The following is a 27,582-nucleotide window of genomic DNA, read 5'->3' as shown; positions in this document are numbered from 1 at the left end:
CTTGCCAAGATCTTCCTTATGCCAGTGATGTCCTGGAGATCAGATGCAGTGTGTGCTCTTGGTTTATGATGACATTTCCTCTCAGATTGTATGCCTGGAGTTCAGCTGCCTGTAACTTCCAGTACAGTAACTCGTGACTTGTGCTAAGATTACAGAGAAGGGTAATTCAAACCCTTGTGATGCATCTGCGAGAAGCATCACGCTTTTTAAGAGCAAGGACTAAAAATGTGATGCATATATCATCTAGTCAGAACAGGAAAGCTGTGAGCGCTGTTTCAGTGTGAGCTTGCTCTGATCACGACGTGGGGCCGTGCACGGATGTGGAGCTGCCCTCACAGGTCACGTCCTGCAGCATCGGACACAGACAGGCTGGAGTCTGCTGCCTGAGGCCCAGCACCATCACTTGGGCTTGAACAGCGAGGGTGATTTCTTGTTCAAGAGCCGAAGCATCCGTGGGGCTCCGCTCTGAGGGGCAACCCGACAGCACTGGGTGGACGAGCACTGGAGCAGGACCGACACGGTGAGAATCTGTCCCTTATGGGAAGTGTCCTCGGTGAGGAGTCACCTTCCTTGAGGCAGGGGTTGAGACTGTGAGTAAGCAGGGCTGCTGCAGCCAGTGCCCGGTGCTGGTCTCTGTTGGCTGTGGGTGCCAGGGGCAAGTGATGCTGTGTCCCACTGGAGAGCATGGGCAAGTGCAGGCATGGCCGGGGCACGTTGGGGCAGGATCATACTGACACCTTGTGCCATGGTGGCTGTTTTGGTGTGAGCCACCTGTGCTTGCCCGGACACTGGCTGTGCCCTCAGGGCTGGACAGGGGTTGTGGGAGCAGCCACGTGCAGGAGCTCGAGGCTGCCGGCAACGGTTTAGACTACACACTAATAACAGGTCTTTGGTTTGTGTTTGGATATGATCCAGTTAGTACAACAAATAATATGCTGACATCAGTTGTGGGGATTTGAAAGTAGCTTCTTGGCCCATCTTCTATAGGAGATGCTGAGGAAGAGAAGATTGATTCCAGAGAAATGATTATAGCTTGTTCTGGCACTTCACATAAAGGCCGAGTAGGGCTTTAGTAGGGGGATTCAATCACCAAATGGGAAACTGGATGTTTTAGTTGGAGATGTCATTTAATAATGGATCCTGTTGGTATCCCAGAAGAGCTGTTTCCATCCTCATGAAATACCTTGCGTTCTCCAGCAGGTTTTGTAGACCTTGTGACAAGAGAAGGTTGAAACTCAGATCTTGGAGGTAATAGACTTGGAGAATCATAGAATCATTTAGGTTGGAAAAGACCCTAAAGATCATCAAGTCCAATCACAAACCCAGCACTTGGCAGTGTCAGGTTCACGCTAAACTATGTCACCAAATGCCACATCTACACGGCTTCTAAATTCCTTGAGGGCCGGTGCCTGCAGCCCTGCCCTGGGCAGCCTGTTCCAATGCCTGAGCACCCTGTGGGGCAGGAATTGTTCCTCAGCTCCATCTAAACCTGCCCTGGTGCAGCTTGAGGCCGGTTCCTCTTGTCCCATCCCTTGTTCCTTGGGAGCAGAGCCCAGCCCCTCCTGGCTCCATCCTCCTGCAGGCACTTGGAGGAGCCATCAGGTCCCCCCTGAGCCTTCTCTTCTCCATCTGAACCCCCCAGACCCCTCAGCCCTTCCCCATCTCTTGTACTCCAGGCCCTGCTCCAGCTCCATTGCCCTTCTCTGGCCCCATCCAGCCCCTCAAGGTCTCTCTTGCAGTGAGGGCCCCAGAACTGAACACAGGATTCAGGTGCAGCCTCCCCAGTGCCCAGCACACCGAGATGCTTCTGCTGCTTTCCCAGCCATGCATGAGAACTGAAGTGCTGAAACTTTCCTCTGTGTGAGGGTGCTGAGGCGCTGGCACAGGGTGCCCAGAGAAGCTGTGGCTGCCCCATCCCTGGCAGTGCTCAAGGCCAGGTTGGACACAGGGGCTTGGAGCAGCTGCTCCAGTGGAAGGGGTCCCTGCCCTGTCCGTGCAGCTGGATGAGCTTTAAGGTCCCTTCCAACCCAAACCAGGCTGTGATTCTGTGATACTGTGAAATGGCCTCAGTGGTGGACAAAGCTTCATGGTACAGAGGAAGGCAGGAGAAGTAAGTGTATGACAGAAACCTGCAGTGTTGCATGGTTTGGTTGCTCTAGGTTAGCTCCAGGCACATGAATGGCACGTGCCAACCTAGTTCCTGTTTGAGGCATGTTTGAGGTGTGCTGTGAGCAGCACAGTGCACAAGTGACCACCCTTCCTGGGAAGGTGGATCCAGCACTTTGGAGAGGCACAGGCAGTGCTGAGCCCAGCCCTAGGCAGGGGTGACAGCACAGCAGTGGATGCTGTGGAGTGTTGTACTGGTACAACATCGGCGTGGGCTGAGTGAGCAGAATGAACCATCTTAAAACTTCCTCTGCACCCATCTTCCCGTGTGCTGGTCATAGGTTCCTGACTATAAGTACTAAGTCCGCCAGCAGCAGAGCTGAATGCTAATGACCAACCTCAGCTCCATAGCTGATGACACAGGTGGGAAAAAGCTTTTACTCTGCCCTCCAGTCCCCCTGCCACGCTTGTGAAGGGCATCTCTGAGAGCAGTGTGGAGGCTCTCAGAGCAGTCTGTCCCTGGGCAGGAGGTGCCTCCAGCTGTGGTTTGCAGAGCCCAACCAGGACACCCTCTGCTTGCTCATCCCCTTCCCTCCTGCAGGGAGCAGGCTCATCGGACAGGGACCACTGGTGCAGCCCCGGGCAGTGTGAGCAGCTACCCATATGTTCACTGCATCTATTTGCATGCATGAATAGCAGCACAGGGGGAAGAACACGCTAACAAATCACAGCGGGTTTTCTGATTACTTTGTGTGGGTGTGAATTACTACTGAGCTGCAGGGCAGAGCAGAATCAAACCTGGGTCTGTCCCTCTTCCTCCTGTGCTGGCTTCAGAGCAGTCGGGGGTGCTGGGACACTGCTGCTGCTTGGGAATGTGCTATGAGGGTGGCTTTCTTGTAATGGTGGCTTTGTTGGGAATGCTGATTAACTTTCAGGCTGGTGATTACTTGCAATGCTTATTCTTTTCTGAACCAACGCTGTTCTCTTTGCTTTCCTCAAGTTTCTGCTGCAGTTATGTACTTTTCTGTCTTTCCAGGCACAGTTGTCAGGGTTGCTATATGTGTTCCTGTGGTGCAAGTATTATCAAAGTATTTCCGTTCCTATGACTGTCTTATTAGAGTTTTTCATGTGTGGTTTTCACATGTGTTCTTCACTTCCTTGTTGTTTAAACTGAAGCGGACTAATAAGTACATAATACAAGATAATAAGTACATAATAGGAGAAGCCAACAAGTCCAAAGCTAATTGTGGGCTCTTTCCCCTACTTCACCATCCCCTGGTGTTAAGAGAAGCCTGTGATGTGTTACTCTGATATTACTGGTGAGTTGTGGCTTGTTAAGAGTTTGAATGAGAAAGAGAGAAATGAAATGTGGAGTCAGCAAGGCCGAGGTGATGGTTGGTGTCTGCAGAACTGCTGGTGCATCCTGTATGATGATCGGAGGAGTTTTCCTTGGCTTTGGACAGCCACAGAACACAAGGCTTAAGATCCACATGTTCTTCTGCTTCCCTGAGTAGCATTCATGCCTGAAAGCCATTTTCCACATGTTTTTCAGCAGATCATTACTTCCTCCCACACAAACCTTACCTCATTACATGCCTATGTCATGGTCATATTGGCCTTTTCAGTTTTTGAAGGCTGCTTGTAAGCTTAATGCTGTGACAAACAGCTTACTTAGCAGCAAGGCAAGCTGGGCTAAGCGCATTAGGTATGCACTGCATTGATCCCCAGTTCAAACCAGCAGTGCTGAACAAGGCTCTCTGGAAAACGAGCGTGATCTCTTCCATAATGGAACTCAATGGAGGGTTTGGGCTGACAGGCCTTGGGATACTGGTGGAGAGGGAGGCCTGGTGCCCCAGGAGTGTGCCCTGGGCAGGGAATGACTCTCGCTTACTCTTCAGTTGGCCTGTGAGGTGCTGTGGTCATGCTCATGTTCAGAGATGGGTCTAAGATGGTCTCTTATTGCAGTATGTGTCATTTCTAGGTGGGTTTTTTTGTGGGTGGGAGGACACTTGGGGTCTGCACAACCAGCATGTATTAGTAGTACAAAACTGCAAGAAGTAAATATGTTTCTGCAACAGGTCACTGAAAGAGAGATTTAGGGTTGTCTGCAGTTGTGTATGTGACAGTCAGGGAGGTGATGGATTGTTAACTAAAATTCAGTAACATATGGAAAAGTGGCTCATGCCAGGGGTGTTGGGCTCTTGGTTCACATCTACATCCAATCTCTTTGGGAGTTTGAGAAGTCACTTTCCACATCTTGCTGGGCTTGGAGCAAAGGAGCTCTCCTGTTGAGTAGTAGCAGCATTAGGGTTGTGCAAACAGAACTTCACTAACGCTGCTTCCAGTGGGAAGCCACTGTCACTGATGCCAATAGAATCACAGAGTGGTTTGGGTTGGGAGGCACCTTAAAGCTCCTCCAGCTCCAACCCATGCCACGGGCAGGGACACCTTCAACTAGGGCAGGTTGCTCCAAGCCCCTGTGTCCAACCTGGCCTTGAGCACTGCCAGGGATGGGGCAGCCACAGCTTCTACCCACAGAAGCAGGAGGTAAACACGGGAGGTGGCCTAGTGAATGAGTTGTTTTTCACACGATGTCTTTGCTGGTTGGAAACCCTCTGTAAGCACTGAATGTTAAATTGCCAACATGGAAGCTACAAAAAAGAGGTTTTGTTTCAGGGTGTTCGTGTTCTAAACAGAGATGACAAAATATATAGTGAGAGCCCATGTGTTAACTGGAAGTTATTCTTAATTACAGTAAAAAGTTAATGATAATTATTACAGAGGAAATGTGTCAGCCCCAAGGGAAACAGCCGCTGTGTTGGAATGAGAATTGTGCACATTACTGAATATCCTGAGGACGACCTGGAAATGTGAGTCCAGGAAGAGAAGCGAGTGCTGGGGCTGCAGTGTAGGGATCTCCAGGAGGATCTTCCAGCCTATCACAGAGCCCTGGGGAGCCGGTTTGTGAAACGGACCCATCCAGTGTGGTGGGATGAGTTCATCTGATGCAGTCTTTGTGTGATGCTGCCCCTTCGCATGGGGCAGGAAGCAGAGCTGGGGCTGCTGAGCTGTTCCTGGTCTCTCAGCCATGTTGGGGTGAGAGGTGAGGATTGAACCCCGAGCTCTTCATGCATCCTGGTGGGAGTGATGTGCAGTTCCATTGCCCCTTGTGGAGGGACCCTCACGGGTCAGGGGAGCTGCAGCTCCTGCCTGGTGTGATTCACAGCAACGCAGCCCAGCCTGACAGCTGAAGACATAAACCCAAACCCATCATTCAGGGTTTTTCATTCTGAAGGTGGTAAATCATTTGTTAAAGAGACAGGAGCTGTCAGTTAGACCATAAAGGATGTGTTGATCAATAGTGACTACACTGCTTGTGTTCAGTCTGGAACAGTTGCAGTCGCAGTGTACACAAGGTATGGATGTGACTATGTGCTAAGCATATTTCTTGTTGCAGACATCATGGAAGGGATCTGTGTGTGTGCAGGCAGGGAAAGCCTCACCTTGGAGCTAGCAGCTGGTGATGATGGTGGCAGTGCTGTCCAGGGACACACTGCGATGATTAGAGCAGAGACAGGGGCATCTTGTATTCTGAGACATACAGAGCTGCCTTGGGGTGGGCACAGCCAATGATGGCATCCCCAGGACATCACCAAGGTCCCTTGACTCACCTGCTGGAGCAGCTGGTGACACGAGGCTGCTGGTACTGGAAGCCATCCCTGTGGATTGCCACAACAGCACGAGAACAGCCACAGCACACAATGCTGCATAAGTGACATCTGTACTCTTGGAGAAATGGAATAATTGCTATCGAGCTCATAGAGAATTAGGACTAAATTGGTCAAATCTCAGGCTGCCGCAGTACTCCTGGTAAAACACAACCGTTTGTAAAGCAGCAAGGATGGATTGATGCCTCACAGGGTACCGCCTCCACTGAGGAGCTGTTCTAAATCAGTTCCGACGTGTGACCCTCCGGCAAGTTCCTGCGTCATTCCACGAGGTTTTGGTGTGCACTCGTGGTCCTCAGACAGGGCCCTCTGAGGTCCTGTGCTGCTGGTGTTCCAACAGGAGTGGGTAACTCTGGTCCCCCGCAGCTGTGGTGTTCCTCCCTCCTGCGGGCATGAGGTGTGGAGCTGTGGCTCATTGCGTTCACTGCTCCACAAGCTGCTTCTCTGTTTTGAATGTCCTGTAGCTCAGAGGACATTTGAAAGACAATAAGACAGTTGTTCTCAGTGATTTTGGGGCCTACCTTTGGGCTTCATGAGGATGTCAGAGTTGCAGCTATCACAGGGAGCTGGATTTACCTTTGATGCAGACTGCTGTGACTCGAAGAAATGGTGCCATATCTTGGGCCATGTCGCCATCAGTACGAGAAAGACCAGAGACTGTCTGCAGAGTGCAGCAGTTTCCACTATTACAGGACCAAAATGCTACCTAAGGATGTTCAGCTCGTTACACAAGTGTGGGTCGAGAAACCCTGGCACCGCCGGGCCTTGGATGATGGGTGCCCTCCAGCACTGTTTCACCAAAGCAAGTGTGCCTGTAGGGACAGACAAGGGGGAATGGCTTTAACCTGCCAGGGGGGAGATTGAGCTGAGCTCTGAGGCAAAAGCTGTTCCCTGTGAGGGTGCTTCCAACCCAAACCAGGCTGTGATACTGTGATGACCAGCACCACGAATGGAGCTGGTTGGCATGGCCAGCAGCAGCCTGTGACAGGTACCAGCATCACTGCCAGGAGGACAGGACTCTCGGACACCAGGTGAGTCCAATGTGGGCATGCTGTAAGAGATGTACGAAGAATGGTATGATTACAGTATCAATGGAAACATCTGTAGGAGAGAGCAACAGCAGAGCAGCAGACCAGGGGTCAGTGGCATGGCCTGCACTGATAACCCCAAACACTCTCTGCTGACCAGGCTGACCGCAATGCAGATGTTTGCTGGAGCTCTGCTTGTTCTAGTTGCTAGAGCCTTGCCCAGTGCAGCATTAGGATGATGAACCTGCAGCACCTTCTTTCTCTGATGATACCCCTGTGAAAAGGAGCCTCCCATGTCTGCCAGCCCAGCCCAAGTCCTGTTGTGCTTCTGGGCACCATGAGTGGGACATCTATCACCCAGGATGTACCTGAGACACTGTAGTCTGCTGCCTGGTCCTGGTGGGTCATCCTCACCTTTTTACCCCATAACCTCTTGTAGAAACACAGGGAAGCACAAGCTGTAGTTAGTTTCTCTGGAGTGGCCCTACCTTCCCTAAGTGCTGCTTTGATACCATGGTCATCTGAGCCTGCTCTTGGCAGGTTTCCTGCTCCATAGCAACTGATGTAGTATCAGTTTTGATGTCTTTGCAAATTGTTCCACAGATTCATGTTTTGCCCATCGTGCTGTGTTTCTACATTTAACTTGCAAGAGATCACGATTCTCTCCCCGTTCCTCATTTGAACGTGGTTTCAGCTCTATGAAGGATCTTTTCTTGGGTTTAATAACCTCCCTTCCCTGCTGTTTAGCCATGCCAGCTTCTTCCTGTTCTTTCTCAATCTGTGGCGTGTATTCATACTGTGTCTCCAGCACGGTGCCCTTAAACAGTCTCCATCTGTCTCTTTTGCTGAGGATGGAATAAATCCATGCTGTAGAATTTGGATTTTCTAGGACCTGTTTTTGTTATTTATAGAAATAATTGTTCTTCCATGAATGCACATGGGGCAGGAGGCAGAGATAATGTTCTTAAATCTCCTTCCCAACCAGAGGGAGATCTCATGTGTCATCTCCTTCCCCAGTGCATGTGGCAGCTGGAGGCAGCACTGGGGCAACTCCTGGAGCATCCCTCTGCCTGTGACCATTTTCTCCTTTGAAGAGAAGCAGGATTAATTGTGTGAGCTTGTGATCCATGGAAAGCGTGGAGCTGCTGCTGTGCTTTACCTCCTCTGTGCCAAACGGCTCCACCTCAACTGGGAACGATGCTGTTCCCAAGGAGCAGGATTCCCACGGGTGACATAGGCAGTGCTGAGTCTGGATGAGAAGACACCATTGTGCACTGAAGAAGGGGTAATGGGAGGCTTTGAGTGATGGACCTGACCTCACCTCCCAGTGGACTGAGCCCATGTTTGCTCTGCCCTGGCCAGTTGTCACTGTGAGTGTCAGGTTCTGTGGAGCACATCCAGGGGGAAGGAGCTGGACAGAATCCCCTCATCTGGCAATGCCTCTTCTGGGGATGAAAGCCCAGCACAAAGAGGTTTCTCCTGCCGGTATAAGCCTGATTATTCCAGGGGCTTACCTTTTGTGCCTCTCTGCAATGGCATCTTTTCCTTGACTGTTTGTTGGCATTTGCAGCAAGGTCTCAGCGGCTTTCTCAGTATTGCTGCTGGTTTGTGTCAGGCAAAACATATCTTGAGCATTCTTAGACTTCGTGCTCCCTTTAATGAGCTGTCTTATTGTCTGTTTGAATGTTTTGGTTAATGCCCTTGAAGTCACCAGCTTGATGTGCTTAAATGAAATTTTCCAGTGCTGAGAACTTCCTGGGAAAGCTGCCTTTGTTTGAATGGGAAAGATGCTGCTTTCTGGTTCCTTTCCCTAATGCTCTTCCTCACCGTCTGCCATAGCCCACCTTCAGAATCCCTCTGGTACTCACAGCCCCCATTTCACCTTGGACTGGGCAGTGGTGAGTTTGGTTTTTAACTGGTCTCTGAAATGCATTTGACCAGTGGTGGAGGGAATGTGACCTGGAGCCAGGCATCCTTCCTGGGGCCTGGGGGTGTGTGACTGGAACATGGTTTCTTCTGAAGCTGGAGTTGCTTTCCATCTGTCAGTTTGCTTTTGACGTAGTTCATAATCAGAGCCTTGATGAGCTGCCTCCTGACTGAATTAAACAGAAAATCTTACTGATGATAATCAGTGCTCCAGGACCAGTTCGGAGCATAAACAGGCTCCATTCCAGCCCCCTCTCCATTTCCTGCTGGCGTAGGAGCACAGAACCACAGGTTGGTTTGTATTGAAGGGACCTTAAAGCTCCTCCAGCTCCAGCCCCTGCCACGGGCAGGGACCCCTTCCACTGGAGCAGCTGCTCCAAGCCCCTGTGTCCAACCTGGCCTTGAGCACTGCCAGGGATGGGGCAGCCACAGCTTCTCTGGGCACCCTGTGCCAGCGCCTCAGCACCCTCACAGGGAACAGCTTCTGCCTCAGAGCTCAGCTCAGTCTCCCCTCTCTTGGGCAGGTTCAAGCCATTCCCCTTGGCCTGTCCCTACATCCCTTGTCCCAAGCCCCTCTCCTGTACTTTGCTTTCCCTACTGAAGAACCACTGTCACCTGCATTCCCAGAGGTATCCTCATCTACAGAGGAGATTTAAGTGGTTTACTTTCCCATTTGGGATAGGGCTTTTCCTAGTTTCACTTCAGATGTTGCTGAGGTCATCTGGCTCCAGCCTCTGGGCTGGGAGCAGTTCCAAGCCAGCAGCAGGACACTTCAGACCTGCTCCTTTCTGCTTTTCCAGGCTGCTGCTCTCAGCACGTGTTCAAGACAAGACTCTTGCTTGTGACCCCCTGTGGTCATTCTTGTCCTCTCATGTTCAGATAGAGCCAAGCAATGCAGCTCCAGGACAGTGTGCCTGGCATCACTGCAGAGGAACAGGACTCTGATCCCAACCCCCCCGGACATCCCCATTCCCACCAGGAACTGTTTGCAAGTAAACCCAACCCCTCCCTAAAGCTTCATCTCTCTCAAGTGAGAGCTGGCTGCCGTCTGCTGTCATTGCTAGCTTGATCCCAGCCAACTTCCTCTGTCCTGGATGAGCACAGCCATAGGGCAAGGCCAGCCCTGGCCAGAGGCAATCTCTGGAATGCAGTTTGGAATGAGCTGCCTGTTTGTAGCTTTGATGTTTTGCAGGGAGAGAAGAACGTTTGTCTCTAAAGACTCAGGCTGTACCACATGCTCCTGAGGCCACAGCATGGTCTGTGCACCATGTATGTAGTATAAATAATCCCTCTGCGGTGGGAGATGTTTCCTGCACAAGCAGAATTCATCCCCTCCCAGTGCCTGGCTGGAGGTCTGGAACACCACAGTATCTGAGTGAGGTTTCTAAAGGGAGAGGCCTGGAATGGTCCTTTCTCCACCAGCAGCTTCAGCTGAACATTGAGAGAGATGCTCTAAAGGTTCCCAGCGAGGGGCCTTCCATCACCCCCCCCATTCCCATGCGTTAGCACTGTTAGTCCTGAGCAGCTGTGTGACACCTTTTAAGCATTTTCTCCTGGGAATAATCAAGCCAATCAATCAGACCAGGCTTTTACTTTCCTGCTGGGCCTTTTACCCTCTAGTGTTCCCCTTGGGACTCTCCGCTCCTGACCCACATCCTTCTGGAATTGTGGTGCTATGGAGCTGGGCAACTGGAGTGTTACCTAACCTCATGATGTGGTTCCCGTCACCTGTAGGTGTGTGAGCTCCTCCAGTGCAGATGTGCAGTCACTGGAGCCATTCACTTGACAAAATGTGGGAGTTGTTTCAGGATGGGGTGACTCACAGCTCCATTGACTTCATGGAACAGCTCCTCTCCATTGAGTCCAACAGGAGCCCAGAGGATTTCTCACTGCAGGGTGTGTACACCCACATTTCAGTAGGTGACTCCCAAGGCTACTGCAGCAGGGGTAGGGCAAGAGTGTTACTTCAGGATTCAGACAACATTCCTGCTCATGTATCCCAGTCAGTTTGTCATCCTGTTTTACAGAAGCACAGCACTGCTGCCAGTGCTTCCAAATCCAGGATGGAGATGGTGGATCCTCTGCCAGCTGACTGCCCAGACAGACCTTCATCTTCTGGTTTGCTTTTCTGAGTTCCTGCCTACGGGACCTTGCGTTTCTCCTTTATCCTCTGTGACTCTTCATCAGGGACTTGTAGCGATGGGACAAGGGGTGATGGCTTCAAACTGAAACAGGGGAAGTTCAGGTTGGAGATAAGGCAGAAGCTGTTCCCTGTGAGGGTGCTGAGGCACTGGCACAGGGTGCCCAGAGAAGCTGTGGCTGCCCCATCCCTGGCAGTGCTCAAGGCCAGGTTGGACACAAGGGCTTGGAGCAGCTGCTCCAGTGGAAGGGGTCCCTGCCCCTGGCAGGGGTTGGAACCGGATGATCTTAGGGTCCTTTCCAACCCAAAGCAGTTTGGGATTCTATGATTTTTCAGACCATCTCTCCAATGGTAGTACCATGTGAATCCAAATCTGCTCTTCCAACATGCTGCTGTCCTCTCACATGGGATCTTCTGCAAATTTCACTTTACTCTTTGTTACATCCTACTCATTGATGAATATATTGAGCTTGTCCCACGACAGACCCCTGTGAAATCCCACTTGATACATCCTTCAGGGGTGAAAAATGTGTCAAACCTGCTACCTACTTTGCAGTAGTTTATATTCCCCTTGATTTTTATGAGAACGCCTTGTGAGAGCATTCAGAATACTTAACTGACACCTTAAAAGGTATCACAGAACTGCCTTCCCCGTGTTCATGAGCCCTATTACGTTCAAACAGAAATGAGATTCATTTAGCACCGTCGGTTCTTTCAAATTCATGCCACCTGCTCTTTATCCCTTTCTTTTCTTCTGAATGTTTTTAAACTGTTGTGCTGTTTGTGAGAGGGTTTTCCTGGGAATTAAAGATGAGTTGCTTCATGATATCCTTCCTTTTACCACCTGTTCTTAAAGACGGACGAGCATCATCCCTTTTTCACATCCTCATCCCATCCCTCCTCCAGAGACAGCCCATCACTGGCGGCTGGTGCTTTCCACTGCTGAGGCACCCGCAGTGAACTCCTCCAGGCTGAGTTCTATTAACTGCATGGTTTTGACTTTAGGATCAGAGCTTATCTTTGCTGTTGAGACAAAAGCCAAACCAGGAGGAAGCCTGGCAGTCAGCCCTGCAGAAACAGGATGGTCTGCAAACCTCGTGTCATCTCCAGGAGCAGCTCTGAAGAGCCATGACCTCTGTGTCATTGCATTGGCTCATCTGTGTATTCATTTCCTGGTTGTGTGTGGGGCACAGTGCCCTGGCAGTGAACTCAGGGTGCTCTGTTCATCGCCCATCAGAACTTTATTTCAGCATCTATGTCACAAGGGTATTGATCGTTATCTTGCTCAGTCCTTCTCTGACACCTTCAAATACCTTCCTACAACTTTCTGGAAGTTCCTATTTTCCTTTAGACAGAAATAAGAAAATGAGTAATCCAGGTTATTTTTCGGTCTGACACTGTCACAGCTCTTTGATGACACTGCTTCAGCTCCTTCCCAGGCAGGGTTTACTGCTGCTGCCAGCAGTGCTGATCAGCAGCACTCTGGTGTCTCTCTATTCCCCATGGTTCTAGTTCACAAAAGTGGAGGCACTTTCATTTCACTTTCTAGATGTATCTGTCTATAGAACTGATTAGTGTGGGTCTATCAAAATCTGAAGGTGACCAATGGGTTTTATGAACCTGAGGACTTGTAGGCACCTGTAGAGCTGGATGGCAGGAGGCAAAGGGTTTGCAGGTTCTGTATGGACCGAAACTGGGAGTACTCTTGCAAGATCCCAACTTTACAAATCCCTCTGTGGATGACACACAGCAAGAGAGTGAGCTAAATCTGTGTCCAGCATGCCCAAAAATCCCATAGGGAGCTGTGCACAAGGACTTCTGGAGTGCTCAGGGACAGAAAGCAGCACGCTAGGGAGTTCTATTGCTTCTGACAAGTTTATGGGGTTGGATTAAGGTACTTCTTGTCAGTTTATTTGGAGGAGGAGGAATAATTTGGAGGTGGTGAAAAGAATCAAAGATTCCTTTTGCAGAAGAACTTGTGGTAAGAGCAGCAGCAGGTTGAACATGTCTGAAGTCTTGGTAGGTGAGGACTGGGGGAGACTGGGTGAAATTGTACTTACACAGGGTACAAGCAGTTTTGGCAAGAGGTTTTTCACTTCATCATGTGGGTGGACAAACCCCAGAGGAATTGGAGGTACCGGATTTCCTTTGATTGTGGATTCCTGGCTTTCTCAGTGACAAAGCCATCACAGCAGCGCTGACAGCACCTGAGCCCACCTCAGGAGCATGGAGATCGTGATTTTGTGCTTGAACAGTTGTTTCTCTTTTTTCTCTTTTTCTTGCATACACACGTGCACAAACACATTCTTGGAGGAGGCATGGGCTTATGGTGTAGCGCAGGACATCTACAAGGATTGACATCATATGGAAAAGGAAGTATATCTCTCCCTATGGATATGAAATGTCTTAGGTGTAGGTCTCTTGCTAATGATAAGTCATGGTTCAAGTAGGTGACAAAGGCTTATCACAGGTTTGGGTTGGAAGAGACCTTAAAGCTCATTCAGCTCCAAGCCCCTGTGTCCAACCTGGCCTTGAGCACTGCCAGGGATGGGGTAGTCACAACTATTCTGATAGAGGAGTCAAAGGTCTGAGGTTGCCTGGCTCTTGGTACAGGGACAGGAGAGTTTTGTTGCTGTTATGACCTCTTCTGGGCATGGTAGTAGTGAACCTGTTGCCAGTAGGACAAGCTACACTTTGGAAGGGAGGATTTTGTTGTAGAGGGGAGAGTTTTATGCATATTGAGGAACATATGTACAACCAGCTCTGCTTTGGAGAGACAGGCAGTGTGTTGAAAATGTGACATAAAGGGATGACTGTGACAGCAGCTGCCTCCTGTGAAGTGGTTCACTGGGTTTGTTGAAGTTTATCCGTGTCTGGGTTCTTTGTTGCAGGAAGTCAGTGGTTTTATAGGTACCCTGTTTTTTTCATGGATGATGCCTAAGCAAGTCCAAAATTAGAGCACAAAGTGGAATTTCAGAGAAGCCCAAGGAATTCAGGCTAATGTGTGTTGCTTTAGTTTCTGTGGATGATGTCTGTTGGATATCTTCCGGACTGCCTTGGTACCTGCAGCCATTGCATCTTTTTGTGACCACCTTCCTTTGGCGTGGAAAACAAAGGGATATTTCTATCCCTCTTGCTAGGAGCTGGATACTGTTATGGCAGTCACAGGATTACCTACCCAGAAAGGGGCTGTGATGCCTGCGAGCGCCGCACTGCCATATGAGGGATACAGAAGGTGTGTCCTGTCCCGCTGTGTGTTGGTCGCAGCCCATGGCTGCTAGAAAGCGTGCCCAGCACCGCGGGCTGTCAGCGCATCCCCCTCCATGCACAGCATCAGCTGCCTCCCTGCCCTGCTGCCGGCCGGATGACGGGGTCCAGCCTCGGGCCCCGCAGCACGGGTGTGTGCCCGCCTGCAGCTCCGGTACCGCATGTCGGAACCCTCCTCCCGCAGTGTGTGAAGCAGCCCGATCGGTGCCGGCTCGGCCTCCTCCGGCCTCCTGCAGTGCTGGCTGCGGGGCTGGAGGGGGCTGTTCCCCACCGGGCAGCCCCATCGCTGGCTGCGGGGCTGGAGGGAGCTGTGCCCCACCGGGCAGCCCCATCGCTGGCTGCGGGGCTCGCAGGAGCTGTGCCCCACCGGGCAGCCCCATCGCCGGCTGCGCGCACCGTGCCGGGGGCCGGCCCGCACCATCGCTCCCTCCCCGCCTCTCGCAGCCTTGGCTCGGGGTGTAAAGCTCCATCCCCGCGGAGCAGCGAGGCCCTTGATTAATTCCACGCTGATGTCAGCCATGCGGCTCTGCTGGGAGGGATCTGCAGGGCTGCGTTTCTGCCGCCCTTCGCTGCGAGGATCCCCCTCCCGCCGCCCCCCGGCGCACGCAGGGCTGGGCTGCTGGAAGGGTCGCTGCCGGCCTCGCCTCCATCCGTCCTTCCCTCCCTCTCCAATGCCGGATTTTCCCTGCTGGTCGCTCTCGCCCGGCCGCGGGAGCAGCCTAGTTAAACTGGGACAATGCGCCGCGTCCCCCCTCTGCTCCTGACAGCCCGTTCCTTAGCAACGCGGGGGGGGATTTTAAGCGAAGATCAGAGCGCCGGGATGAGGATATAAACTCTGCTGTTCTCCCTCCCGGGGAACTTACCAAAGAGGCTCCTCTCCCGTCGTCAAGCGTCTGATTCCTTTCCATACAAGAGGCAACGGGAAAGTCTCCGAGAGCTGCTTCCCTGATGGATGGCTGCCCGTCCCCCCCCGGCAGCTCCTCTGCTCCGACGCTTCACTCTTCAGTTCCACGCTCGGGGCAACAATTAAAGGGAAGCCCGAAGCGGGATCAGTAAGCTCCCTGCATGCGTATGCAGGTGACTGAGCAGGGGGCCGGTGGGCAGACGGGGGACCCAGGCAGCCGGGGCTTTCCTCCTCCTCCTCCACGCTGAGGGAAAGTAGCTTTCGTCTTTGTGTTCTGACTTTGGGCAAGGGAGGGCGGGAAGCAGACTGAGCCCAGCTCCTTGCTGAGATGAAACGGTCGATGAGAAGAGGTCTCCTTGTCACAGGCACAAAGGCCACCTCCGCCTGGCAGCATGGTGCTGAAATCTAACCCTAGCATCATTCTCTTGTGCTCTTTCCTGCCCAGTGACTACATCATTGAGGAGAAGACGGCCGTGCTGCAGAAGAGGGAGCATGAGGGATTCGGGTTTGTATTGCGAGGGGCCAAAGGTAAGGGCTGCTTCTTTCGCTTGGTCCCGGGGCTGGGGGGGAAAGCTGCTTCTGTTCACTTCACCCGGGGCCCCAGACCCCGTGTCCCTGTGTGAGCCCTTGTGCTCTGGGGTCTTGGAAGGACCCTTCCCTGGCAGCAGGCTACGGGAGTGAGCTGAGCTCTGGTCACCTGCATCCTGCAGGAATGCCATTCATGGCAGACGTGCATCACTCACACTCTGGGGTGTTTCTCTGGTGCAGATGCTGGTGTTCATGGCTTTGCATTTGTAGTTTTCACTTCTGCCTGTTCGTTGGGTGTCTAAAGCGCATCTGCCCTGTATCAGGCACAGATGTGAGCCCCTTGGGGCAAGGCCTGTGCCCTCTGTGGCTTTTTAGTGCTTATAGTATTTAGAGTTGTGATCCTCCTGCTGGGAACCCTGGCTCTGTTGGGCTTCAGCCCCAGCATGAGAGCAAGCTGAAGGGTGCCTGTCCTGCATTGTGCCTTCCACCCTGTACTCCTGGGAGCCTCAGCTCATGCCAGGGCACCATCCCCTGAGATCCCTGGAGTGCCTGAGCTCCTGCAGCTGGGACCTTGTACTGGTTTGTTACTGGGGCTCCTCTTGCCAGGAACCAACCTTCTTGCTGCAAGACAGTTCCTTGGGGACTGGTAATGAATGTGCTTGTATTCACATAGGAAACGGGCTTCAGCCCCTGTGCTTGGGAGGCAAGTCCACCTCAGCTGGAGGCTTCTCTCTCCAGCATCCCAGCCTGGAGGCTGGTGAGAGGCAGGGGGATCTCAGAAATGCAGCTGCTGGCAGCAGAGCTCAGTGGGGCATGTGGGGTGCAAGATGCAGGAGGGGAGGCTCAAACAGTGGCTGCCGGCTCGTTTGGTGGTGCTGCTCCTTCCCTGCACCTCAGGGTGGCTGCAGATCGTTGTGATTTGGGCTTTAATGTTGGGTGTGATTGTCTGGGGGGGGTCCTGAGCTGTCTTTGTTCTGGGGGTACCGCAGCAGGACTCTGTGTGCCAGTGGGTGCATTTGCATTCCTGTCAGAATACGGTTGCTGCCTCTCCCTCCCATCTCCCCTTCCCTATATATGTGACATACGTGTGTGTCCATGTGCTGCTCACATCAGTCTGTGCAACATGAAGTGAAACTTCACAGCTCAAAATGGCATCCATTTTTTTGCCAGATTGGATTTGCAGTTATTGTGTTAGGGAAAGCAGGACAGATTTTGTCCTTTTTCCTTTCCTTTTCCCCGTTTGCCCCCCCAGCATCCACAGGCTCTGTAATTCCCTTTGTCTGCTGAGGCTGGAGAGGGGACTTGCAGTGGGTTGAGTGGTGGGCGTGAGGCTGTGTGGGACTTGGGGCTGTGCTGCAGGGGCTGTGAGCAGCGCAGCTGCAGAGGGTCGTGGCTCAGTCTGTCCTGCTGGGATAGAGGCACTGGTGGCTCTGCTGGTACCCTTGGGGAGCAGCAGACCCATGGCAGGGAGGTGGATGTGGTGGCTCTGCATCACCCCCGTGTTTCCCAGCCTGGTGCTTCGTGCCGCTGTGGAGCTGAAGCTGGGAATGCTTCATTTAGACACTGTGCGAAATGCTTCCAGCCTCGGGGGGTGAACTGGAGAAGGGGTCTGTAAATGGGAGGGATCAGCATCAGCAGAGTCCCTGCAGAGGGAGGGGGCTGGTTGTTAGGTGAGGCTCAGCTGGATGATCCCCAAAGGAAACTGCCCTTTGTGCTGCAGAGGATGCTGAAAATCTTGTATGGCTTCTGAGGGTTGAGTCCTTCCCAAGCCCAACCTTGCCCATCCATGTGAACTGCCCCATCATGTGCACTCAGCAGAGAATACCCTCCACTGTGCTGGGGAGCCAGTGCTTCCTAACCCGCCCCCTCTCCACCTCAGTCCAGTAGTGGGTGGTGATGTCCCAGTCAAAGCAAGTGAGCGTTTGGATACAGGTTATTTTATCCTGGCCCCAATAACATATGAGCTGCAGCTTTTGGACACGAGGCTTGCTGCAGCCATTGCCTATGGGAATCATGTGGAGCAGATGGGAGGGATGTAGCAGCCCCTTCATGCAGCACTGTAGTGGGAAGTGATGAGCAGGTGGATTCATTTCTTTGTTTCTTGGCCCAGAGAGGCCATGCTGCCTTTCACATACACAAATGATAGTCCTGTGCTCAGAATGCTGAAAGATGATATTTCTTAGCTTGTACTATCCTGAACTCAACCAATCAGCCTTCCATGCCTAGACTAGAGCAACCTCCTTCCTCCTGGCCAACTACCACAGGTCTGTTTAGTGATATGATTCATAAGATGCTCATACATTGCTCCCCAGGGCCACCCTGTAAACAGTGGTTGCAGCAGCTCGTAGAATGACTGCATCTCACGTGGTCAAAGCAAATCCCTGCTACCAGTTTCCTGGACAGAGGAATATTGTTCCTAGGTCATTGATGCTCGTTGGTATCTGGTTGTTGGGGGTGCTGTGGTAGGGAACATGGAGCTTGTGCTGGAAGGATCTCTGCCTGTATGTCAGCTGCTCGCTTCTCAAGCTCCCACTGGTTTTTGCCACATTTTGTCCACAGGAGGGTTGAAGTTTGGTGCTCAGCATCACATGTTTGTGTGCAAAGACCAGCCAGGGCAAGGGGTATTCAGTTACTGAGACCAACCACCTTGGGGGAATGCAGCAAACCAACCACCCAAGTGCAGAACGTGCCTGGATCTGCAGCAATCGGTGGATCACCAGAGGGGATTTGGGGTTTGTTTCCTGTGCAGCCCTTGCTGTGAGGACCTTAAGGTCAGATGTCTCTGCAAGCTGAGGTCTGGTGCTCTGCAGTGCCCAGTGCTGGGTCTCTGACCTGATGGGTCTCCAGCAGCCACATCTGCTGCCCTGCAGCCCTGGGGCACAGTGAGGGAAGTGTGGACAAAGCTCAGGGATCTTGCTGTTGGCCTGGGGCAGAGGGCAGGTTGTCCTCGAGCCCTGCAGCAAGTTCTGGAGCATGATGTTGGTACCATGAAGTCCCATGGAAATGGAGGAGTTCGCTGATGGTTTTCAGAGCTTGGCTGTTTTGCAGAGGAGTGTTGTGATGCTGTGACCCTCGGGGTGGACAGAAATCTGGACTGGAGGTGTTCATACAGAGTATGTGAAACACCAAGTGTGTCATCTGGTGGTGGTGCTGAGGCGCTGGCACAGGGTGCCCAGAGCAGCTGTGGCTGCCCCATCCCTGGCAGTGCTCAAGGCCAGGTTGGACACAGGGGCTTGGAGCAGCTGCTCCAGTGGAAGGGGTCCCTGCCCATGGCAGAGGTTGGAGCTGGAGGAGCTTTAAGGTCCCTTCCATCCCAAACCAGGCTGGGATTCCATGAACATCTGAACCTTTTCCCCCTCCTTCCCTCTCCTGCACTGCACAGCTGAGCACTTTTCTGCAAAGGGGGAAGAAAGGGCAGGAGTGAGAGGGCTGCGTGGCTGACTTATGGCCTGGGTTCAAACCACGACAGCCAGGTTGGATACAGGGGCTTGGAGCAACCTCCTTTAGTGGAAGGTGTCCCTGCCCACGGCAGGGGTTGGAACTGGATGAGCTCTAAGGTTTGTTCCAACCCAAACCAGGCTGTATTCTGTGTCTTCATTATGGAGATCTAATGGAGAGCTAGAAACAAGACCCAGACAAGTCTCGCTATGGTGAATGCGACTTGTGGCACACCTTTAGTACCCTTAGGAATATAAAAATCCCAGAACTGATGTTAACTGCTACTGCACCCCTGTTCACTGTCTCAAATAGGCATTCTCCATCAGAAAGTGTCATCTGTTGGCCACCAGCTGCAAGCAGGTACCTGCAGTGCCAGTGTTCAGTGTCAGAACCATGGTGTGCATCTGCCTGCCCTGGCGTTTGCGGCTTTAGGTGGGAAGCACCAAGGCAGCCATTGCATTAGTTTGTTTTCAGCTCTATAAATGTGTTTCTGGTGAAGTTCCTGGGATCTTGCTGTGGTTTAACCCAGCCAACAGCTCAGCCCCACACAGCTGCTCCGGCGCTGTCCCCTGCTGGGATGGGGAGGGAATCAGAAGGGTAGAAGTGAGAAAACCAGTGGGTTGAGATAGAGACAATTGAATAGGTAAAGCAAAAGCTGTGTGTGCACGAGCAAAGCAAAGCTGTGAATTCATTCCCAACTTCCCATCGCAGGTGGGTGTTCAGTCCTCCCCAGGGCAGTGGGCTCCATCCTCCATAATGGCTAATTGGGAAGACAAACCCCACCACTCCCAGTGCCCCCCTTCTTTCTTCTTCCCCCAGTCCATATGCTGAGTGCAATGTCCTATGGCATGGGATGTCCCTTAGGTGAGTGGGGGTCACTGTCCCAGCTGTGTCCTATCCCAGATTCTTGTGCACCCCCATCTTGCTCACCAGGATGAGGAGCAGAAGAGGCCTCGACTGCAAGGAAATACCCCTGTGTAATCAGCCCTGCTCCAGCACAAACCCAAACACAGCCCATAGGAACTGCAGTGAAGAAAGTTTGCACTACATCAGCCCAAACCAGCACAGATCTCACAGTTTACTCTGCATGAATTAACTTGTAATAGTTTTCACTGCTAATCTTGGCTAGTAATAAGAGTAACTTGTCCAAGAAAAGCAGTATTTGCAAGGAGTAGGGTAGGGTGTGGACAGGATATAGGATAGGACAGGACAGAACAGAATAATAGATGCTTTTCAGGGAAGGCACTTAAGAGCTGCCCGACCTCTCCAGGGCTGATCAGAAGTCAGAGCATGTCCTTAAGGGCATTGGCCCAATGCCTCTTAAGCCCTGACAGACCTGGGGCATTGACCCCTTCAGAAAGCGGTGCCAGCGTTTGACCACCCTCTAGGTAAATAAACACTTCCTCACCTGCAGTCTCAAGCTCCCCTGGCACAGCTCTGAGCCATCCCCATGCATCCGGCCCCAGGGAGAAGAGCTCAGCACATCCTTCACCGTGTCCCCCCTTAGGAAGCTGCAGAGCGGTGAGGTCTCTTCTCCAACAAGACAAATCCCCTGTGCTCAGTGCTGCCCATAGGCCAGGCCTGCAGCCCTGCACCAGCTTGGTTGTCCTCCTCTGGACTCATTTGAGGATCCTTCTCCAGTGGTGGGGCCCAGCCCTGCACGCAGTGCTCCAGATGAGACCACACCAACACAATACAGTGGGACAGTCCCTTCTCTGGTTCTGCTGTGGCTGATGCACCCCAGGATGTGGTTTCCCTCCTGGAGCCAGGAATCCCAGGAAACCTGCATCTTGAAGTGCAGTCAACTGTAAAGCTGCAATAGTCAAAACCAGGGCAGAGCTTTATTGTGTCAGGTCCTGGGGTGCAGTTCCCTGTGGAGCTGGGCAGCCCAGGGAAAGAGACAGTGCAGAAGAGCAGGGGAGCAGAGCTCTTGGTCTGGGCACACTTCTGGCCATGTCAGGTAACCCTGTGGCATGGCCATCCCTTCTAGGATGCCACTGCATGCCAGCGGTGATGCTGTATTCCCAACGGCAGCGGCAGAGCCAGTGCCTCTCAGGACCCTCCCATTGGCTTTGGGGGGCTGCCCCATGGCACAGGGCAGGGTTGTGGGGCTCTGGTGTTGATGGGCTGTCAGAGCAGTGATCCAGCTCTGCCAGGGCTTCTCCAGGTGCAGGAAGCTGGCATTCCTGGTGGGAGCAGCCCAGGCATCAGGGTTTTAAGATAGTTTTAAGACCAGGAAATGGCTGCTGTGATAAATTGCACAACCAGAGCTGTGGTGTTAACATGAAAGCTCCTCAAGGGGTACAAACTGTGGCTCCTGAGGTTTAAAACCACGAGCTTCTGCAGGGAGCAGCAGAGCTCCTTGTTAGGGCATTTCACTTCATTACCAGTGGGACTTTCTGTAATGTAATTCCAAACCTTTTGATCAAGTTCTGCCATTGCCAAACTGGGAAATGGCAAAAGTTGGATAAGAGCCTCCTTAAACTGTGTTACCTTCCTAGGCAGGCACTTACAGATGAACCATCACCAAGTTGCATAGTCCTGGCCTAATGCTTCCCATGGGTTCTGATCTGGAAACAGTATTTGGAGGGTCTGGTTTTTTGTGGTGGCTGCGCTCAGCCTTTGCTCAGGTCTCCATGAGAGGCATAGGGCAGGATTCCCAGGTTGCATAAAGGATGCTGGTGTCCTCCTCCTCCTCCATCAGTGGGGTTACAACCACCTCTGAGCACTGTGGGTTGTTCTCAGTGATATTTCTTGTTTCATTGGTTTTGGGGCTGACAGTGCTGAGATTAAGCTTAGCAACAGGAGGCCAAGGATGACTGGATGTGGTGATTACCTGGGCAATGGCATTGAACATACTGGATTTGAGTGCAGATGCAGCAGAACTGGGGTGAATGGGGAAAAAGTAACTAGAGGCAGATTTTTGCTGGGGCATCAAAAAGGAGTGTCAAGATCCATGGACAAGGTTGTGGAGGTACATGAATGATGTGAGTGGGGCTATTTAGTGGTTCTGTGTGTGATCACCACAGCCCAGGTGATGGCAAGAAACCTGCTCTGTTCTTCTGAGCATCCCTGTGTGTCCAACCTGCACCTTGTTCTCTGGCTGTCAGCAGAAGCCTACGCATGGATCAAGAACCTTGGTGCCAGGTTGGTGCCTGCTTCAGTCCTGTCAGCAGCTGTGGCTGCCCCATCCCTGGCAGTGCTCAAGGCCAGGTTGGACACAGGGGCTTGGAGCAGCTGCTCCAGTGGAAGGGGTCCCTGCCCGTGGCAGGGGTTGGAGCTGGATGAGCTGTAAGGTCCCTTCCAACACAAACCATCCCATGATTTTATGAGATACCCCCCCCACCAAGGTCTGCTGCACATGGTGTGGTCTGCAGGAGCTCCATGGAGTTGCTGTCAATGTACCTTTCATGTTGTTCTATTCTGTTCTGATAAAATGATGTGCCCAGGACCCAACAGCATAACAAGCAGGGCAGGACTGAGCTTTCAGGCAGTAACTTTTCTGGCACTTTCTCAGTGTTTGTTTGAATTGCTGTTGCTGCAGAACTTCCCCCTTTGCAGGTCCTTTGCAGTAAGTGCAGAGCAATTTCTTTGCTGATGGGGTATGAGCACAGCCTGGGGATACTGGACTGAATGACAGCTAAAAGCCCGTGTAAGGGAAGGTTCTGATACAAGGGAGCCCAGCCGCAGGCTCCAGTGCACTGTAGGTTTCTCCTGCATTGCCTGAGTCTGCCAGTTAATTGGGGCAGATGGGAAACCAGTTCTGGTTTGTACCTACTGCTGGAGGCCATAGCTGGAGGCCTCCATCCACTGCCCGACATGGCTGGTGGAGGCACCTGCAGCCGTCAGACCTCCAGACCTTGTTCTTGGCATAGATACAGGGGCAGGGGGTGTGAAGTGTGTGTTATTTTACATGATTTGTCCATTCCTAGAGCCTTTTCCTCATTCCCTGTGAGGGAGTGCTGGGACTTCAGGCAGTCAAAGGGAGCTGGTTGCTTCTGGTCTTTCTCCCCTTCCTGTGTGAAACTGCTTCAACAGAGCAGAATTTAACAGAACAAACAGCTCTGACTTCAGGATGCATCTCCTTGTTTACTGAGTCTTTGAGGCACTGGTGACACTTTACAACCGTGGAACACAGCGTGTGGCCCCTGTAGATACACAGCTTCCAGAGTTCTGGTGTCACACGTCAGTAGTGACAGAGCTGGCCAGAAGGTTGGGTTCCTGGGTTGATACTGTCCATGTGCCCTCTCAGCTCTTGTCTTCACTTACCAGTATGAAAGATGGATCCCGAGGTGACTCTCCCCTGGGCTGTGGCTTAGGGTTTCTCTGGGGTATCTGGAGCCACTGTGGTAACTGTCATCTGTCCAACTCCATCCTCCGCAGGGATCAGGGCTTCCACATAACCTTTCCATGACTTAACTGTGCTGCATGTAGGCTGAGGGGTAGCACGGGTGTGTGGTGCTGATGCTGTGTTTGTGAAGCGTGGGGACCGTGTGGCTCATCATCATTAGCTAAATGATGTACTTGACATGCTGAGAGCCCGAATCTCCCCTTGTCTCATTTTCAGAGGCTCAGACAATACACAAAGTCTTTTTCACCTTAACCCTCGTATCCTTCTAGGCCTGGGGTTAACGTAACTTAATGTACACCTAGTTTTGCAGTTGCAGTCTGCAGCAGGATCATGTTTGTGGTTCTTTGAACTTCAGACTGTTGAAAGCACTTGCTGGTCACCACTGATCCAAAGAGTGGAATTTAATACTGGGGAAGTCCCGAAGGATTTGAAGAAATCAGATGTTACACTGGCATTTCTAAGAATAGGTGGGATGATTTGACGCCTCTTTGCTGCTTAAGTTAGCTTCCATCAAAGGAAGGAGTCATGGGAAGCTGTTGGTAAAAGATAGATATCTAAGATCCCCCAGGACATGGCATGTCAGGCAAACCTGGCCTGGGTCTGGTGCCAGCCAGTGGCTGGCTGAGGTAGCAGAAAAGTCTGGCATAAAGATTTTAATTAAGATAATCAAGAAGCAGCATGGTAAATGCTGGAAATCATTTCATCTGGGTAAGATCAGCATCTCTGTGTTCTGTGCAAATGAAAGAGAATGTGGGTCACATCTACTGGAGTGACCTGACATCAAAGGAGATGCTCGCTAAGATTATCCATGGACTCTGATATTAAATCTGCTGCTTCATTAGGGGATTGACACAGCTCTTAAAAACTGTATTGTGTTGGTGGTAGACACAGAGGAATGGGTAACTCCAGTGCATCATTATCTGCACTGCTAACAGAAGTGCACCATGCTGTCTGCGTCCATCAGCTGGGGTGAGAGGTGGCCCTGCAGGGACCTCTGGTCTGTCATGCTACCAAGGGGAGGTAGGGCTGGAATGACCCCATAGATCCTGCTCCCTGGAAGGCTGCACAGGGCAATGGCCAGGTGTCCTAATGCTGGAAGCAGCATTTTTCCTGGAAAGGTAACTTCCCTCTTTCCCCACCCCCAGCACTGACTCTTGGGTACGGATGTAACGTGAAAGCTGGTAAAGAGATCACATGCGTTAGAAAAGGACGTCATGAGCTCCTCCTGCATCCGCTTCGGGTCTTTCCAGTCAAATAAGGCCTAGTGAAGAAGTCTTCACTGATCCAAAGCTATGGTCTCGTGTAGCAAGGGACAGATCCCCTGTGCACAGTGCAGGTTCACAGGCAGCAGGTCTGTTTGCAGACAAAAACACAGACATAAAAACCTCAGAGAACCATGACCAGCCCCTAAACCAGCCACAGTTCAGAGAATCATCCCAGACTGAGGGAAGGGACCTCAAAGCTCCTCCAGCTCCAACCCCTGCCATGGGCAGGGACCCCTTCCACTGGAGCAGCTGCTCCAAGCCCCTGTGTCCAACCTGGCCTTGAGCACTGCCAGGGATGGGGCAGCCACAGCTTCTCTGGGCACCCTGTGCCAGCGCCTCAGCACCCTCACAGGGAACAGCTTCTGCCTAATGTCTCTTGTTGACCCACTCTGTGCTGGGGACAACATCATCTGAGTACCACTGATGGTTTGAGGTGAGCAGAGTCTGGCCAGCATGTAAAGAGTAGCCATGGCCTTTTTGTTCCATGTCTTTAATGGATCTGATGTTTCTGAGCATCCTCAACAGCCTTTTCTTGATAGACAAGGGAAGTGTGTCCGTTTGTCACATCACACAAGGCAGCACCCATCACACAAGTGTCTCTGCCTTACAATGGACATAACCTGTGCAAAATTCCTTCATCTTGATGGGCAATGTTCCTTTATCCAGGATGGTTTGGGACTGGATAATGTAAGTGCTCTGCCTTACATTAATTATGTGGTGCATCTGCAGAAGTCCCTTCCCTGGAAGTGGTGTTCTTCAGGGGGTAGGAGCAGGTTTTCCACCAGAAGTGTAATTTATACTTCACTGGTGAAGAATGGGGTTCATCTGACTAATGCAGATGTCCATCAACACAGGTACCTCTGCTCCTGAGCTGATGGTCTCCTGTAGGACCCCCATGAAGGCCACTGCTCCAGAGCACTGAGAGCAGGCATCATGTCTGAAGCAGGACAGGTGCTCATGGTTTTGCTCTCTGGCTATGAGAGAGGCCTGGAGCTCCTAACTCAGATGTAGACACAGAAGTGAGTTCTTCCCCTCCTTGTGTTCTTCATTTATGGTGTTCACATTTCATCTGTGGTACCAGGAGATGGAGGAGGCTTTGGGGACCCTGTGGGAGCAGATACGACTCTTGGGGCTACCTTGGGGTCTAGGCTGGTGAATACAGTGTGCATGTAGCACTAGCTCTGCCTCCTGTAGCACTAGCTCTGGTTCCTGACCTGATGTCAAACTAAGCCTTGGATGCATATTCTTTCTTAAGCAAAATACAGAGGCTTCCCCATGCTCCTGGACATCCTTGACCACCTCTTTGGTTTCTGCCGCAGCATCTCAATCTCACTCTCCCTTTGTGTTTTGCAGCTGAAACCCCAATCGAGGAGTTCACCCCGACCCCGGCCTTCCCTGCGCTCCAGTACCTGGAATCAGTGGATGTGGAAGGTGTCGCCTGGAGAGCAGGGCTTCGCACGGGGGACTTTCTGATCGAGGTGAGCCAGGAAGGGGCAGGGAGGGTGAGCGGTGGCTGCCACCAGCACCTGCCTCTGCAGGTTCTGTGTCTTGTGTGAAATTGGTTTGCTCTGTGAGGTATTTTGAGAGCTGGGTAATGATTGTTGCTGACATGACTGCTGCCTGACGTCTTGATGAGAAGCTGCGGTTCAGGTACAATAATCAACCAGTTGCGTGTTCTCTGTGCTAGGAGATGAGCTGACAGGTTCCCTCCTGTTAACTGAAAATGGAGGTTGGACAAAAGACTCATCAGATGCTCTCTAGAAGCCAATGTCAGGGTTGTTTTGTACTGGTATTTATTGTCGCTTTGCCCAATGTGGTGCAAGTATTGGGGTGTATAGAGAAGGTTGATCAGGTATGAAGGGCTCTGCTCTGGTATCACCCCTGTGGAGGAGGCGGTGCTGGGGCTGTGCATCACCTTCATTCCACTCTGAGGCCACAGCCGGATGGATATTCCTGGTCATGTGTAACAGAAAGGAAAGCAAGACTAGAGTCATGTTAAACAAGTGCCTGGGGGGCTCAGCAGCAGGATACAGTGAGGTGAGATCGAGGTGCCTGGGACACAGGCAGGAGACAGAAGTGACACAGGAGCAGACAGGGCATGGAGCGGCCGTGACACATGAGCTGCCTCATGGTGAGTGAGCACAGCAGATGATGGTCTTAAGGAGTGACTTAAAACAAAGCAATAATTTTTGTACAGGGACACTCCTCAGTGAATGAGGAAAGTGTAGGAGACAGCAGCGTGGTGCTTGTGAGGGAAAATGGTGTTCAGAAACCAGTGGGTGCAGTGTGAAGAGCCCGGGTCTGCATTCTTACAGCCAAGGGAAAGGCTGTTGCGATGCACTGTCTGATGATGAGGAATGATTCAGGTGCTTGTGAATCACGGAATCATGATGCCCAAGTCTGGGCCTTCATTGTAAAGGGATCCCGGAGAGTTTGTTTCAGAGTTGAATTGGTGCAGGAAGTGGTATGAGATGGATCTTGCCCTTTCCGAGGGAGCAACAGAGGCAGAAGAGGTGCAGTGAGCCTGACCGTGCACTAGATGGGATGGGAACTGTGAAGGTTTGAGGTGTGTTATGTGGTTGGACTCCATTGCAAGTCTCCTCACACCAAGTCTGAGCAGCATACAGGGGATAGGCAGTTGTACAGCCGGAGGACAGGCTGGCATCCCCTGGGATTCCTCTCTTGCATCATCCCATGCAAAAATCATGAGGCTTTAAACCCAGTACTGGAGGATGTGACACCTCTGCTGGTCTGAGGCAGGGAAAGGGGATGTAGGTTGTGGCTGGAGCTCCCAGCAGTGCTCTGGGGGTTCACTGCAGCAGGGACCTCTGACACAGCCATGGACTTGACAATGGATGTGTGGCTGATGGAAAGCCTTTGTCTGAAGCAGTGCTGCCTGAG

At 52.0% G+C, this 27,582-nt stretch overlaps 1 protein-coding gene across 1 annotated transcript in view; it reads left to right on the top strand.

The window, feature by feature from the left end:
• The window catches only part of SHANK3 (SH3 and multiple ankyrin repeat domains 3), a 288,859-nt gene that overhangs the window by 200,617 nt on the left and 60,660 nt on the right, over window positions 1-27,582 (top strand). The window contains exons 14-15 of the mRNA XM_034063065.1: window positions 15,545-15,627; window positions 26,035-26,159. Of these exons, the coding sequence (XP_033918956.1) occupies window positions 15,545-15,627; window positions 26,035-26,159 (208 nt within the window). The remainder of the gene's footprint in view (window positions 1-15,544; window positions 15,628-26,034; window positions 26,160-27,582) is intronic.

Source organism: Melopsittacus undulatus, chromosome 5, assembly GCF_012275295.1.
Source record: "Melopsittacus undulatus isolate bMelUnd1 chromosome 5, bMelUnd1.mat.Z, whole genome shotgun sequence".
Taxonomy (NCBI): domain Eukaryota; kingdom Metazoa; phylum Chordata; class Aves; order Psittaciformes; family Psittaculidae; genus Melopsittacus; species Melopsittacus undulatus.
Note: the sequence above shows the minus strand (reverse complement) of the source record. Positions and strands in the feature narration are given on the sequence as shown.